General features: G+C 33.9%; 1 protein-coding gene across 1 annotated transcript in view; it reads left to right on the plus strand.

Annotated features, from left to right (window-relative positions):
* LOC114050041 (ryanodine receptor 2) overlaps window positions 1-17,946 on the plus strand; it is an 811,539-nt gene that overhangs the window by 424,059 nt on the left and 369,534 nt on the right. The window contains exons 18-24 of the mRNA XM_027871576.1: window positions 826-944; window positions 1,454-1,587; window positions 3,336-3,577; window positions 9,007-9,199; window positions 11,901-12,117; window positions 13,498-13,602; window positions 17,300-17,403. Of these exons, the coding sequence (XP_027727377.1) occupies window positions 826-944; window positions 1,454-1,587; window positions 3,336-3,577; window positions 9,007-9,199; window positions 11,901-12,117; window positions 13,498-13,602; window positions 17,300-17,403 (1,114 nt within the window). The remainder of the gene's footprint in view (window positions 1-825; window positions 945-1,453; window positions 1,588-3,335; window positions 3,578-9,006; window positions 9,200-11,900; window positions 12,118-13,497; window positions 13,603-17,299; window positions 17,404-17,946) is intronic.

The following is a 17,946-nucleotide window of genomic DNA, read 5'->3' on the forward strand; positions in this document are numbered from 1 at the left end:
ATAGAATAGTATAGTATAGTGTAGTATAGTAGGTCAGTCATTCAGTTGTGGACCATAGCATGCCAGTACTGTCCATGGGGTTTTCTTGGCAAAGATTGTGGAGTGGTTTGTTATTTCCTTCCCCAGTGGATTAAGGCAAACAGAGGTTGACTTGCCCAGGGTCAGTTAGGAAATGACTGAGACCTGATTTGAACTCAGGTCTTCCTGACTTTAGGCCCAGCGCTCTCTCCTTAGTCACCCAAGTGTCTCCGTAGTATAGTATAGTTTTGTGGTTATGTAGTATATATGTACATGTATACATATAACATAAATAACACATTTTATGTACATTGTGTATATATGTATGTGTATATATATGTGTATGTGTGTATATATATATATACTTATATACACACATACACAAAATTCTGTTGTTGTTGTTCATTAGTTTTCTTTTTAAATTCCACATCGAGGCTCATTTCTCACTAACCACTGTTGGGCTATATTGAGATATCAGAGCACTCAGTATAACATTGATAATTGGTACAAGACTTATTTCTCAGTGAGACCAGATATCATATGAAGAACATTCTAACAGAGCCAAAACCCATGGTGAAAACCAGTCAATCATGACAAACTCTCGAAGAAGTGATAGTTTGCTTATAGGAGAAGACAAATACAAAATTAATTTACTAAAGCATATGCTTAATTTTCTCAGTCTATTGAATCTTTCTTCGGGATAATATTTTCCTGTGGTTATCTTGTTTCTAAGAATAGATAATGAAAAGAATAGATAAAAGTCCCTGGGCTTTTTTTTTTACTTTTTTTCTTTTGTTTTGTCTTTAGGGATTCTAGAGGTTTTACACTGTGTATTGGTGGAAAGTCCAGAAGCTCTGAATATTATTAAAGAAGGACATATTAAATCCATTATCTCACTTTTAGACAAACATGGACGAAATCACAAGGTGAGGGAGATGTATTTTATCAACCTAAGATGAACCAAATTGTAGCAAAATAGGATAATACATCTTTTCTTTTTTTTTTTTTGGCAGTCTTACTGGGATTATTCAGCTGACATTAGTGACATGTCAAGTGGTACTAAGTACTTTGTAGACTATGTTAAACCATAGGAATATGATATGTTTCCTAACTTCTAGGAGCTAAGAATGAGGCATTAAAAATATGGAAAAAAAACAAAAACTTAAACATGCCCCAGACTTTTCCTTATAAGGAACTATTTTCCCATTTACTTTTGATAGTTTTATAGGTACTTTTGGGAGTAATGGATGTTCATTCATATGGTAAAGTTAAATAAGAGTTGAATTTTTATAGAGAGTACATTCTTGAAAACTCTTAAAGTTTTGACTCTTAGGGAATTATAAGGATGTTTGCTTCTTTCTAATGTGAATGTTACTGATTGAATTTGAATAATAAAGAGTAAATAAAATGAGAAGAAAGCTGTTTTCTTTTTTAGGTTCTGGATGTCTTGTGTTCTCTCTGCGTTTGCCATGGAGTTGCTGTCCGTTCCAATCAGCATCTAATCTGTGACAACCTCCTACCAGGAAGAGATCTGCTACTACAGACACGTCTTGTGAATCACGTGAGCAGGTATTTTTTTTTAAATGAAGTCAAATGCTATATAGACTTTGTAAGTCTCTCTTCTAGAAGTAGTATCTTATAAACTTTTGGATTGAGCAGCTTAAAAGTATTATTTTACATTAATACCATTCATTAAGTATTCACTTTATTACTCAAATACTGAAATGGATTAGTGATCTTATTAATTCTAGAGTTCCTTCCATTGGTGCAGATTGCAACCCAATCATCCCTACATACCATATGTAACTCTTGTCCATGTACTTCCATACATTTACCATGGTAGGGGAGGGTCTGCCCAGATGTGCTACAGACCTTCTTTACTTGGTAAAATTACCAGTGAAGTACTTGTTATTCATCTGTTATGCCTTGTTCTTGACATATAATTAGCCCTTCTTTTCTTTGTATCATAAAATTCCTTGATGTTATTATCTTTTATTCCTAATCTTTGAAGTGACTCATTGATTTTATGTAGGAGCCTATTCATAACCTTCATGTACCTCTCCATTGTCTTCTATGTGATACTTATTTTTAATTCTTCAGAGGTAGTTGTATTTCATGACTATCACTGTTAAAGTGGACAAATTGAGAAAAAAAGGTATATTATACAAGCTTAAAATTAAGTCAGAGGTTTTATGTCTTTATCATTCCATGTAGTAAATCAAACTAAAATGGGTCATCTAAATAGCTAAATTAAATTTGAAGTTTGATGGAATAAGTTGAAAAGGGAAGTAAAGACATGACAATCTTTTGTGTTCATAGAAGCAAGTAAAACATGAAGATTCAGTTTGTCCCTCGAAGCTTTTGAAAATGTGATTAAAATTTAATGTGTCAACCTCAATAATCAAGCATTTATTAAGTGCATACCATGTGCCAGAAACTGTACTAGGCATGATAAATAAAAATTGATAAACACAGCTTTCTCCTCAAGGATCTTGCATTTTGTGGCATTCATTTTTGTGAGGGAATGAAATGTGACATCATACACTGGCCAAAAAGGACTTAATTCCATAATGAGATTATGGAAAGGGAAAAAGTTGGTTTTTCTGTTATAGTTCCTTTCAACTATAGCATATGTTGAAGACATAGTTACTTAAGTATATGTGTTATCCAGAAGCAACAGAAAAATATTATAGTAGAAATTTCATATTTTACTCCCATTGAACCAAAATCAAAGAATTATGGTTTGGGTTTGTATAACTCTCTCTCTCTCTTTTAATTAAAGAAATGACAATCTTTTGTTGACAATTTTATGCAGTTTCCTAACATATGACTTCAATATATTGTGCAAAATATCCAGAGAGGTTCTAGAATCAACTCTGACTCTTGAGAGCCAGTTGTTAAATTTTATGTGAGCGTTAAAACCTCAGAAATCAGCAGACATTGCAAATCAAGGACTTATTTATTGTTTCATTGATTGACTAGACTTAAGGAAGTGATGAAGAAAATATTAGTAATGCAGATGTCTTGCATACATTTTTTCCAGAGAAAATAAGGGCATTACTAGCATACCTCTGCAGATATCATAGGAGGGTAATTAAACCAGAAATGTAAACATAATTTACCCAGAACAGCAAACATTGTATTTATTGAATTATGTTCAGGGTTAAGACTGAATATACTTGTATCCTAAATTAGTAACTATATTTAAATGATATAATTTTGATCTCTTTTCAGGAAGGTATTACTAATGTAAATTGAAAGTGATCATGTCATGTGTATTTGGATTTTTTCAACTGATTATTTTTTCCTCTTAAAAGCATGCGGCCCAATATTTTTCTTGGCATCAGTGAAGGGTCAGCTCAATATAGGAAATGGTACTATGAACTCATGGTAGACCACACAGAACCTTTTGTGACAGCTGAAGCAACGCACCTCCGAGTAGGGTGGGCTTCAACGGAAGGTTATTCACCCTATCCTGGGGGTGGTGAAGAATGGGGCGGAAATGGTGTTGGAGATGATTTATTCTCTTATGGATTTGATGGACTTCATCTATGGTCAGGTAAATACCATTTACTTTTACAAGGTTCCAAAGAAAGCTTTTTTGCCCTTGTAACTAATTTTTACATCTTTATGAGACCTACACATTCTACTTATAGATATGTATCTTGTTCAGAGATCTGATACTTTAAGAATGTATTTATTTTAGTAAAAGCCAAAATCCATTGGGATGGAGGTGGTAAGAAAGATATTAAAATGAAAGCATATATTTAAAATGCTATATTGCATATGAATGATATGTGTGTATTTAAATAATTCCAATTTGTTTTAATTTAAAGCTGTAACATTTTTATCCCTTCAATGATATGCTCAAATATTGTGATTTCTAACTTAAAAGAGTGCAAAAACTGACTATTTTTTTATTTCTGGCTAGATAATGCAGGAATAAATTCATAAATAATTGAAAGATATACTCATTTCAGAACAATAAAGATGGTTAAGATGAAATTAATGGTTATTATTTTGTCAAGATCAGTTAACTTTCTGTTTATGTATTTAGATTTTCTGCCATATGATGTATATATGTTTAGTATTGATATTGTTGCATTGTCTTTAAACCCTTTAGTAATATTTATTTGTTTATCTTTCTCTCGTGATATCACAAATTTTTATTTTTGCTTTGCAGCACAAGTTCTGTTTTTTTTTTGAAGAGAGTTCATAGCCAGATTTATTTCAGCCTTTTATTTTCATTTTGTATATATTTGATTTTTAGATATGTTTCTTGCCTCTAGCACAAAGTTGAACTTTGTTTTCCTCTCTGTTTTATCATTCTCTTTGTCTTATTGAGTTGATTTTATTTATCCACATTTAAATGATGACTTTTAGGTTTGTTTTCCTCTTTTTTTTGGAATTGATTTTTAACCCCTTCCACTTTCAAGTCAGTATTTTGTTGATCCTATTAGTCTGTTAGTGCTGTTTATACTCTTTAGATGCTACTCGTCCCACAGGCTCTCCTCACTTCCTCATTCTTTTTTTGCCAGCTATGTGCCAAGTCTTTAAATTGTTACTCTATACCCCCTCTCTTCCATGTTCTCATTATTTTTCCCTGCCCAGGTAAACAAATGGATTCAAAAATCTTCCCCTCTTCCAACCTTTTAATTTTTAGTAGAGTCCTTTGACTACTTGAATTTTTCCTTTACCTGGAGCAAGAAAAATTTTACCAACTCTGGAGTCAAAAGACCTAGGTTCAAACTTGACCTCTGACATACATTACCTTTGTGACCTTGGGCAAATCACTTAATATCCCTGCAGCTGTATGTAACATGGGTTTACTCTGACTTCTTTCTCTGAGGGCCAGTTGTGTTTCATTTCACCCCTCCCTCAGGGTTCTTCAGTGCTCTGCGGTCTCTCTTTTCTGCCACTGGCTGAAGCCCTCACCAATTTTTTTCTCCCCTCTTTTAGGGTCAGAGAATACCACCTCTATTTCATTTGTGTACTTAACATCAGATTAACTTTTATAAAGGAATATTTAATTAAAAAATTAAGTAAGAATTAAAAATATTTTCCGTAACATCTTAGGGGAAGTGCCCCCTCCCTACCCCCCATATACTGCCTTATTCTTGGAGAGGGGAAAGGGATTGGGTTCACAGTTTAGCTAGTTCCTATATAATATTAATTTCACCAAGTTCAGATTCACAGCCCCACTGGGGCTTTAGAACTGGTACATCTCTTCTCCTGGGAATAGTAGGTTGTCCTTAGAGGCACAGCCATTTCTCAGAGAAGTTGCTCTTCTAATGTCTAAATCCCTCCCCTTTACCAGTCAAAATCCCTTATAATGCTCCTCTACCTTTTCTCCCATGGAAGGATTCTTAGGCTATGTGATTTCTGTAGGGCCAAGTACATCACCCTCTGTTTGTTCTAAACAGTCTCTCTATTATCTTTTCACTATTCACCCATAGATGTGGTATGGATGTATCTTTCTTTTATGCCATAGATCAATCTTTTTAAAAAAGCAATAACTTTTAAACATGATAGAATTGATTTCATTACTTAGTCTCTCTCTCTCTTTTTTTTTTTGATGGGCAATTAGGGTTAAGTAACTTGCCCAGGGTCACACATCTAGTAAGTGTTAATGTGTCTGAGGCCAGATTTGAACTCAGGTTCTCTTGACTCCAAGACTGGAGCTCTATCTACTGTGCCACCTAGCTGCCCCAACTTAGTCTCTTCTTGATATACCTTTCTTGTTTTTCAGGTTGGCTTGTTTGTGAACTGAATAATCTGTTCACCTCTTTGGGTTTTTTTTTTAATTCTTCTTCTTGAAGTCTACCTTTCTTCATTGATGATTTGCAGTCCGCAGTTTGCAGATTTTGTTTTGGGTGATATCTTGAACTTGTTAGCTGTGTGAAATATACTATTCTATTCTGTCCTGAAGTTTCTCACGAATACAGAATAATCTTGTGTTATTGAAATTGTCTTTCCTTCAAATATGAAGCTTTTTCTGCTGGCTGTTTGAAAAATCTTGTGTATGTTATTGAAATTATGGCAGAGTGCATAGAGATGAGGATCTTAGAGACAGTAAGACTCGAATTCAGTTTCTGCACTGATACATAGTGACTTTGGGCAAATCATTTCGCTTCTCAATGCCCCCAAAGCAGCTCTCCAAAACTATAAATTATAAAGCAGGTTGCAAATCTTCATTGGTAGAGTCTGTTCTCTCACTAGGAGGTCCCTACTGATGAAATCACAGGTCTATTCCTATATTGATGATGAGGAAAAGGAAGAGGAGGAGAATGAAGATGAGGAAAATGGTTATGATGATAATTATCATTGCAATATTCCTTGGAATTTGAAGTGTAGTTTTGTCCTCCCTGACCTCCCCATGGGCAATCTCTTTGATTCTCAATCAATGCTGTTTTCAGAAGTTTTGGACTGTTTTGTCTTATTATTGCTACAGTATAATATTAAGGTGCTTTTTTTTAATTTATCATGTTCTGGGAGAGCTATCATCCTAAATTTTTCTCTGTGTAGCTTGCCTTCAAAACTAGTGGTTTGTGATTATGTAGAGTTCATTTTTTTAAAAACATTTTTGTCTTTTATTCTCACTTCAGTATTTTGTATTCATTCTCCCTGAGCTTCTTCTTTGGAGAACTTCTTTATCATGAATTTAATTTTACCTACTTTTATGGTATCTTTAAATTCGGAATTGAGGACTGCGTTGTGGCCCCTACATGGAACATTTCCTGATCCTACCAGTTGCTAGGGCTCACCTCCAAATATATATGTCTTTGCACCTTGAGGGAAGGGACTAGCTTGTTAATGTTTAATAAATGTTGTTGGTTGATAGGTTGGTTGGATTAATGACACAAAAGTATGCACATGTCTAGGTCAGTCACAAATGGCAAATGCTGAAAGAGAAGAAAGCATGTCTGTAGAAAGATACTAGGTATAAGATGAAATGAGAGGAAAAAAGTTTTTCTTTCACTTTCCTGAGACTTTACGCTGAAGGTCAGAGACCCATCGCCATTTCTGCTATTTACAGCTTTTTAAAAAATTACTTATTCCGTTCCTGAATTCCCAGGTTGCCTGAACGCACTGAGCTTCTTTGCAAGTCTCCTCCTCCCGTCCCTTCCAACCTTTCACTCAAAGGCAACACAAACCCACCTAGGTGAAAGAGAGCTCATTTTCCTTTTGGGGAAAGATATGGAAACTTATTTCTGGCTTCTAAAATTGTATTCAAAGTGAATAATTTAAGACCTTTTAATTTTAAAACAACTTTTGAAAAGTTGTCAACTCCTTATACATATCAACATACTTTTTTTCCTGGTAACAAGCCATAGTTCAAAGGATCTACAGCTGGAAGTGCTATTTAGTCTAAATTCCTCATTTTATAAATGTAGAAATGGGGGCCCAAAGTGACATGTCAAGATTACATTAAATATTAAATAACACTATCAGTTCCTCTTTATGAAAAATAACTTGCAAAAATTAAAAGTGCATTTAGGATTTATTATTTGCTATTTTATTGCTAGTAAAAATAGCCAATATTTCATTTGTAAGAAGGATATCCTGAGTCAGGTTCTTTCCTTGCTTTGTCTCTCTTCCCTTTCCAATTTGCCCTTTCCATAGCTGACAAATTGATAGTCTTAAAGGAAAGCCCTGACCAGGTTACCCCACCCTACTCAGAAACCTCCATGGACTCTCCATAATCTCTAGGATAAAATCCAAAATCCTTTGTTTGACATTCAAAATCCTTTGCAATTTGGCTCCAGCCCACCCTTCCAGAATTATTATATGTTACTCTCCTTCAAGCATTCTGTGTTTCAGTCAAACTGGCCTGCCGATTGTTGTAAATGAATGATAATCCATTTCCTGTCACTGTGCCTTTGTGTGGCTTATCCTGCATTCCTGGGATGTAATCTCTCATTTCCCTTGTCTGTTAGCTTATATTTTATCCTAGAAGCAAGAATGGGCCACTAGACCTTCTTTAGTGGGTTCGTGTGTAGAACTATCCCACAGTAATATTGCTTTGGCAGTTTTGCTGATCATGGATTGGAGTGGACTTGGGGCATTTAGCTAAATGAGGATCTTTTTTTGGTTAGTTACTTAAAATATTTTCTCACATGTACTGTGAGAATACTCATCCCTACAGGGAAGGAATTATAACTTTAGCCTTAGGCCAATGGGTAAATTAGATTTATCAGATTCCCTTTCAGTGCCACCAAATGGTGCCCCATTGGACTAGAGGAGGGCAATATATATCATGTGGGAGAGCAGTTTTATTTTCATACAATAGTTTAAGTCCCAGAAGATGAAACCCACTGATGTCATTTTATAACTGTTTATAAACTGTTTTTCGTATTATTTTCATAACTGTTAATTTTTATTATAGTAATACACTACATAGAATGTAATAGCTTTCTTTATGCACTAGATAAATAGTACCCAATCATTCTATCCACCAGAGAAGGATTTGGCATATAGTGGTTCTGCCTTAGATTTTATTAAAGGAAGTTTATTACTGGAAATAGCAGAAGGATCTTGTTATATTACTATGTTACTAAGCATGAACCATGTGGCCAATGGTAATAGTACAGTATTAGTATACTTTTAAAAAGTTTTGTTAATGACTTTTAAAACAATACTATATTTATTTTCTGATATCACCCTTCATTAGATCTCATTTTAACTAAGAAAAATAGTTAAGCAGAACTGACACATTGACTCTGCTTAACAGTGTATGCATCTCTGTATTGAGAGGAATGAAGTATATGTCTTCAGCTGTCTTCTGTGACTAAGTCTGATTGTGAAATTTAATCTAAGTTCAACTATATCTTAATGTAACACCAGAGAATTTTAAAGTATCTGACAAATGGCAGTGTTTTAACATTGAAAATCAATGTATTCCCATATTTTAAATGTATTTGTCATTACTTATTGAAATCTTTTGGGTACCTTCTTACATTTCTTTCTTCAATATTTTTCCCTCCACAGGTTGTGTAGCACGGACAGTGAGTTCACCAAACCAACACCTGTTGAGAACTGATGATGTCATCAGCTGCTGTTTAGATCTAAGTGCCCCAAGCATTTCATTCCGAATCAATGGACAACCAGTTCAAGGAATGTTTGAGAATTTCAACATTGATGGCCTCTTCTTTCCAGTCGTTAGTTTCTCAGCAGGAATAAAGTTAGTATATCTGGTGATGTTTTTTCTTTGCTTTCCCATCTTAATTCTTTTAATTTGACAGAAAATTGTACAGCTATTCCCTTGTCATCTCTAACCCTTGCCTCTCATTTTTGCATGGTGGCCTAACTGCATTTTCTCTGTTCCCTGAAAGATGGAAAGGTTAAATGATTGTGGCATTTGACCACATAGGAGTGAGTGGAGTAGAAATTAGCTCATTCAGCCTAGAATTTTAGACCAGTTTCAAGTCCACTTCTTGCTGTTTAAAATGTAACATGCTTTGAACTGTGTGCTTTCTTCTATTAATTATGAAGCTATTAACTTGCCTGAATTTGTCATTTGTTTTCTTTTAGTTTTCAGGTCTTACACTCCCAACTTCTGTCTGCTTATCTGTCTATAAGGAATATGTATTATTGTACAAGTACCCTTTTTTGGGTGGATGATCATGCCAAAATTATTTCAGTGCATTATCAGGTCACCTTGGCTTCTGGATGACAAAGTGAGCACTAGTCTTGGAATGAGAAAGACCTGAGTTCAAATTTGGTCTCAGACATGTCCTAGTTGTTTGACCCTGGACAAGTCACCTAATCTTTCACAGTTTCAATTTCCCTGTCTCTTAAATGAAGACTATTGGACTTGATTCTAGCTCCAAAGTTATGATCTTTCAGTGTTATCCTATGCTTTTAACATTTGACATATTACTTACCAATACATATATGTGGTGAAGTAATGTATGAATCCTTTCACCAAGAAAATTAAAAAAAAGATTGTCTTTATTTTCTTCCTTTTTTTCCTTTTCTTCCTTTCCTTCCTTCCCAAAAGAAAAATGAAACTTGAAATGATCATTTGTTTTAAAAGTTGTTTTAATAAATGATACCTAGTTGTTGTTATGGCTATTTTAATTATCTTAATAATAATTATAATATCTAACAATTATATAGCATTTACTACGTGCCAGGCACTGTACTAAGTGCTTTACAATTGTTATTTTATTTGATCCTCACAACAATCCTGAAGGGCAGGTGCTATTACTATCCCCATTTTACAGGTGAGGAAGCTAAGGTAAATGGATGTTAAGTGACTTGTCTAGGGTCACACAGCTAATAAATTTCCGAGGCCAGATTTGAACTGACCCCGGGACCAGTACTTTATCCACTGTGCCACTTTCATGTAGAAAATATATAGGTACTTCTTATAGACTTTGAGTAATATAGATCCATCATAACTTTACTGAGTAATGAAGCTTAATTTTTAATGTTTGGGAGGTTATTTGCAGTTTATCAGTCAAGGTCAAGAAGCAGCATTTGAAAAGAAGGGAAAGAAGCCAAGAAAAATTCCTTCCCTTGTCATTAGAACTTTTTCCTGTATCTATAAGAAAACAGGCCAATACTATTTCTTAAAACTTCTAGTATGTTCATTCAAAAATTTGTCTTTTTTTCTCATTTTCCCCTTTCCTTTTTATTGGGTGAAGATAGAATTTAAACGAAAGATGAAAATTACAAGAGAAATACAATTTTAAGGTCACTTTGCAATAAGACAGTCTAATGAAGTAAGAACTCTTCAGATATACTGTAATTGGATTAACTAACCAGTTTTAAATACTGTAGACTTAAAATGAGATATTTAAAGGAAAAAAAAGGAAGTTACAGGTGGACAATCTGAAATAAACTAATATAGGGAAAGCACTTTGTAAACCTTAAACACGTAAATGTCTCGTTAAAGCTTACCTTACAGGTTTTAAACCAAACTTAATTTGGCAAAAAGGGATGTCCTCTACTGGGACAGCATTGCATAAAACTGTCCATATTTTGCATGCAAGATTAAAAAGAATGGATATTGAAATCTTTGAGAGTCACACCTCCATTGTTGATATAATGATTTTACTCTGAAAAGATTTTAAGAGAATCTTTTGGTTTGAAGACTTTCCAAAGGCCAAGAATATCATTACCTTGGTTTTTGGTATATATACATTAATATTGAGGCCTTGACAATATTTCATTGGAATCATGGCCAGTGGGGAAGCATCTAACTTATTTTGTATCCCATGTTGTCCAGTATTTTGTCCATGTGTAAACTTAAACAGATTACTACCAATGCTTTACATTTTTTGTGCTTTATAGTTAACAAAGTACACTCATAAACATTTTTTAATTTTATCCTCAAACAACTGTGAGGTAAGTAGTACAGGCATGATTATGGATGATTGTGATTATGGATCATAAAATTGAGGTTCATAGTTTAAATGACTTGTCTATGTTTGTATAGCCAGCAAATACCAGTGGTAGGATGCCAATTCAAGTTTTGTGATTTTTTTACTCTAATGTTTTTTACCACTGCCCCATGTTGCCTGTTGGCATATACGTATGTGTTTGGGTTGGTTGTTTTGGTTTTTTTTTGCTTCTAAGAGAAGAATACATGGGTTTCAAGTTGTTTATCCAGTGGAAATAATGAATTTTCACTGATTCATCCACATCCACAGAATCTGACACTTTTGCCTTTTGATGGGAGTAATGATTTGTACTCTAATTTATTAGGAAAAGTCTTAAGCACTAAAGAGAATTTGATTGATTATTTAATGATTATAAAGATGGTAACTCCAGATAACACTAATTATATATTAGGATTTAACTTATTATCTTTCTAAGAGTAAAAGTATTCATATTTGTGTCAGAATTATAATTTTCCACTGTTTCTTGATTTTCAGGGTACGTTTTCTCCTTGGGGGTCGACATGGAGAGTTCAAATTCCTTCCTCCAACTGGTTATGCTCCTTGTTTTGAAGCTGTCCTGCCAAAAGAAAAATTGAAAGTGGAGCATAGTCGAGAATACAAGCAAGACCGAACATACTCAAGAGATCTGCTTGGCCCTACTGTTTCTTTATCACAAGCAGCCTTCACACCAATCCCTGTGGATACTAGCCAGGTATGAAAAACCTTCTAAAACACTTTGCATTTCTTTAAGCCAATGATTCTCTAGGGCATTTCTGTTTCCAGTTATCTCACTTTTTATTTGCCATTAAACAATATTTAAAAATTTTAATGTATAAAATAGACATATATTCAATCAGCACTTTTTTGTCTTATAGACAGTACAATTTTGTTATGTTGTTAGTTTTAAAATTTTTATATTAATATTGTTATGTGGAATCTGTTGTTAAAAACATATAGCATTTGAGTATAACAAATCTAAAACTCTAAAGGAATGCAGAGTATATGTCATATGATTAAATGTATATTTGTCTCAGAGAAGTAGATTAAGAAGCCTGAAGTTATATAGAAGTCACTAGTGAGATGAGATTGGCTTTCAAGGTCTTTTAAATTACTTGTCCATTTTTCATCTCTTCATCTGTTGCTTGCCTTTGGGTTCTTTAATCAAGTAGTAAAACAAACAAAACCCAAAATATTGTTTTCAGGTGATATACATATATATATATATGGCATGCCTATCAAGCATAAATGATTTTATTTTAATAGTTGTAGTTTAACAAAGATAACACTAGCTGTTTTACATAGCTTAAAACTGACAAGTTGTCAGGTTCCCATGAGAATAAGTGCCAAGGTCTCATGACCTTTGACATTAGTATGTTTGAAAGAAGAGGGAAAGTCTCAAACAGTGTTAAGAATTCTGCTGTTACCAATCTTGTGACTGTCACCATTACCCAATATCCTTACTATACAGTGTGTCTGCAGTCTCAGATAGCCTAGAGCACATTCCAATGTAAAGACTTGGTCAAGTGCATACACCTCACAGAAAGTACAGCCTCCAGGTAGCTTGATTCCCCAGACTTTCACTGCTTTACAATAATGGGGTCTCATGTGTCTCTTGCTTTTCCTTTTATTCGACTTTTGCTCATTAATTTACATGGTAAGCTAAACCTGTTACAAAAAATAAAAAATAAAAAGCCTAAACTGTATTATCCAAAGAATGTCTGATTTGGGATTTCTTTTTTCAATAATTTTAATGGCTTATAAGACATTCATTTTGATTAATGTAATTAATGGTAAAGCAGCTGTGAAATAGTAGACAGAAAACTGCTGTCAGAGCCAGCTTAAAAATCATACCTCTGTCACTTATTGGCTGTGTGACTCTGGACAAATCACTCAATCTAATCCACTTGACTAAGAATATAAATTGCAAATAAGGTGCCAATCTATGTTATTGAGAGTGTTTCCTCCTCTTGGAGCTCCCTTTACCAGTGGAGTTTATATACAGTGTTTTCCCCTTATTTCTAATTAGTGGTAAGAACAACTGTCAGGTACTTTATTGAAGTAATTAAAAATGTATTCTTTTTTCTTCTTTTAGATTGTTTTGCCTCCTCATCTGGAAAGAATCAGAGAAAAACTAGCTGAGAACATCCATGAGTTATGGGTTATGAATAAAATTGAACTTGGCTGGCAGTATGGACCGGTACATGATTTTGGAATTAATTTTAACATTCTATTGATAAATCTTTCTGAAAAACAGAACTCATTATTACTCATCCTTCCGCTTACTAAGTTCCATCCATAAGTAATTAAATGAAAAATATAAAACATTATTTTTGAAAAATTATTTTCTTTAATAAAGGGAATGGCTATTAGCATGATGATTGAGGGATTAATTACTTTTCTGATTTTAAATTTAATTATTTGGGGAGAAAAAATGTTCAAAAATATAATTTAGAAGTAGAAAAGACAAGTTTTGTTTTCTCACTTAACTATTTATAATGTCTTATTGTATTGGAAAATTTATATTTTCCAAATTCAATATCACTTTTTGCCATTCATTTGAGTTTTTTACTTGTTTTATTAATAGCCTGACCACTTGATCCCTTTTTGTTATTATAATAGCCATTCTGCTAAAGACAAAGGCAGCTTTTACCTTCTCAGTTTCTACACATGAGAGATAAAATAAGAAATGAGAAGTAAATGTTTTTCTGTTTTTTATATTCTGAATTTATCATGTCATAATCATAAATTAATTCATTCTTATACATTCATATCCTATATATAACTTAATCCTTGACTTATTTAGTAGAATTATAATATTCTCATTAATATACTACTTTTATTTCAAGTTTCCAGAGTATTTAAAGTGTCAAACCAATTTATACATCTTGGTAAAGTAGATATTGGAATAAATTCTTACTTTATTTCTCAGATGAGTAGCTGAAGCATAGAGTGAACAAATGATTTGCCTGTGTGCTAAGACAAGTGTTATAACTCAGATGCTTTAATTGAAACTATTTCAAAGTGAAATCATTATCTTTCCCCCTAAACCCTCCCCTGTCTCAACTTCCCTGTTATTGTCAATAGTACTACCATTCTTCTAGTACCCCAGGCTTGCCACCAAGGCTTCATGCCCAGCTCCTCGTTATCTCTCCCCTTTCTTTGTCTAATCTGTTGCCAAAGCCTGTGGGTTTTACCTTTACAACATTTCTCAAAAACACCCCCTGCTCTCCTCTGACACTGCCACCATGCTGGTGCGAGCCCTCATCACCTCACATCTCTACTATTGTAATAGCCTGCTGGTGTATCTACCTGCTTCAAGTCTCTCCTCTTTCTATTCTATCCTCCAGACTCCAATGTGATTTTCCTGAAATGCGGGTCTGAGCACATCACCCCTCTACCCAAACCCCAGTAGCTTCCTATCACCTCCAGGATCAAATAAAAAATCCTCTGATATTCCCAGCCCTTGATAACCTACCTCTATCTTACATCCTCCACCCCAACATACTCTATGATCCAGTGTCATTGACCTCTTTGCTATTCCACAAATAAGACATACTATCTCTTAGCACCAGGCATTTTTTTGCCTGTTCCTCCTGCCTGGGATACTCTCCTTCCCCATCTCTGCCTCTTGGCTTCCTTTAAGTATCAACTAAAATGATAACTTCTGTAGGAAGCCTTCCCCAATAAATCTTAATTTTAGTGCCTTGCCTCCGTTAATTATTTCCTGTTTATCCTGAATATAGCTTATTGTACATATTTGTTTGCTTGTTACCTCCCTTCCTGACATTAGATTGTAAACTCCTTGATGAGAAGTGCTGTCTTTTTCTTTGTATCCCTAGTATCTAACACAATGCCTGTGATATAGTAGGTGCTTAATGACTTAATCAGTGCTTATTGACTGACTGATACTTCTTTGTGCCACAAAAGTGCTACTATGTATATTTTGGTATATATGAATTTTTTATTGCTGTCTTTGACCTCTGGAGTATGTGCTTAGAAGTGGTATTTCTGGATTAAGGAGTGTGGACCGTTTTTGGTCTGACTCTAAATTACTTTACAAACTGTTTGAACAAATTTGTGTCTCTACTCAATGTGCATTAGTGTGTTTGTCTTTCCACAAGTCTTCTCTGATAGAGATTATTGAAATATAAAGCATGATTCAGGAATAAAGAATGGGAGAGGCCAAAGATTTATAGATTACACTGAAGCCTCATGCCTTTATGCAATGAATACTTTATTAAAATAATTGTCAGATATTGGCCATGACAACCACCAAATGACACTGAAAAAAGCTAAAATGGGTTATAAATGGATTATATCTTAACAGATTAGGAAAGACTTGTTACTGAAGTTGAAGTTATTCCAGTTATCAGAGCATCAGCTTGCTAAAATTAAGATCAGAATAATGATAAAAAGTTCTATCATACAGTTGAAACAATGTGATTCTGAAATATTTAAACAAATAATTGGTGAACAAAGATGGGAAATGAATTTAAAAGTGACACCTGCACTTACGATAATTTTATTAAAAAGTTTAACCAGTGTAAATTATTTTTCATATCAAGAAAACCGAAGGATCCTAGAAAATGCCGTATTTAGCAGACATTTGACTGACTTGCCAGATAGTGAGATGATGCCTGCCAAAAGGTAAACAATAAGATATGATGTTAAATTCTCTGTAGAATCTTACAAACAATTATTAATTATTATTAACATTCATAAAATAATGAAAATAATGGTACAGGAGATACATTACATGGAGTTGAAACCAGGCAGAGCAGCACATACAAAGTAGAGTCATATTGGTTCACATCAGATTGGCTAAGAAGACAGAAAAGAAAAATGACAATTGCTAGAGAGGATATGTGAAAATGGGTACACTAATGCACTATCATTTGGTGGAGTTTTGAAGTGGTCTAACCATTCTAGAGAACAACTTGGAGGTATGAGCAAAGGGCTATAAAACTGTGTTTTCCCTTTGACCCAGAAATACTACTACTAGATCTGTATTTCTAAAAGATCAAAGAAAGAAAAGGATCTATATGTACAAAAATATTTACAGCAGTTCTTTTTGCTGTGGCAAAGAATTGGGAACTGAAGGGATGCTAATTGGTTAGGGTATGACAGAACAAGTTGTGGCATATGATTGTGTTGTAATACTATTGTATTGTAAGAAATGATGAAGGGGATGGTTTCAGAAAAACCTGTCAAGGATTGTATGAACTGATGCCAAGTGAAATGAGCAGAGTAAGTACAATTTATATAGTAATAGCAATATTGTAAAGATATAATCAACTTTGAAGGACTTAGTAACTCTGTCCAACACAATGACCTACCACAGTTCCAAAAGGCTTATCCATGAAACATGCTATCCACCTCCAGAAACAAAGCTGATGGATTCACAGTACAGATCAAAACATATTCCTTCTTTCTTTTTTTCCTTCCTTCCTTCTTTCCTTTCTTAAATGGCAAATGGGGAAATAGTTTTTGTATGACTATACCTATTTGTAATGGGTTTTGTTTTTCTTGCCTTCTCAAAGAGCTAGAAGGAGAGAAAGTAGAGGGAAAGAGTGTGGAACTGAAAATAAAATAAAATAAAATTTAAAAACAAAAACAGTACTGTGACCAAATAGAAACTGAAGATCCAAAAGTTTGATAACCTTATTTAAAAAGGGGAAGGTATAAATTATGATTCCTGACATAAGTAGAAATTAGATATTACCCATTTACATAATCTTTCTGTAAAAAATATTGTAGGCTTGGAATGGTGGTAGTTTTTACAATAACATTGTTTTTGGAATATCCTGACTATTTTTCCCTTTAAGTTTTATATATTCCCTATCATTGCTTTAAAATATTGAGGCAACTTATACTAACTACCTACTGTTTTTCAGGTCAGGGATGACAACAAGAGACAACACCCTTGCTTGGTAGAATTCTCTAAGCTTCCAGAACAGGAACGCAATTACAATTTACAGATGTCTCTTGAGACCCTAAAGTAAGTTTCCTGCATGCTATATTCTATACTTGCATTGTAAGGAAAAAGGGGGAAAAAAGTTGTAATTTTATGTTAGATTATTGATGATTCAGGTTTCACATGATCCATAACAGACTGGATAGATAATGTATTTGACTTTATACTTCTTTATAAAACTGGGTATTTTTCTACCAATCTGATTTTTTTAACCTTCCTGGTAATGTTATGTTAGTGTATCTTTTAATATACTACTCAATTTACAGGTATATTATCCGGCAAGCACTTTTTAAACCACAAGCTTTATATTAATATGAGTTGCTTATATTATGAGAAGGCTAATTTTATTTTAATATAATTTACTTTCATAACAATTTCATCTCTATCCTCCTCTCTTACCCAGTGATCCATCCCTTGTCATCATCATCGCCACCACCACCACGAATCTCAGCAAACATTTATTAATCAGTTACTAGGTACCAGGAACTGTGTGCTAAGTGCAAGGGATACAAAAAAAAAAAAGCAAAAACATGATCCCCACCCTCCAGGAACTCATATTTTAAGGGA

This window comes from Vombatus ursinus, unplaced genomic scaffold, assembly GCF_900497805.2.
Source record: "Vombatus ursinus unplaced genomic scaffold, bare-nosed wombat genome assembly UNPS02014798.1, whole genome shotgun sequence".
Lineage (NCBI taxonomy): Eukaryota > Metazoa > Chordata > Mammalia > Diprotodontia > Vombatidae > Vombatus > Vombatus ursinus.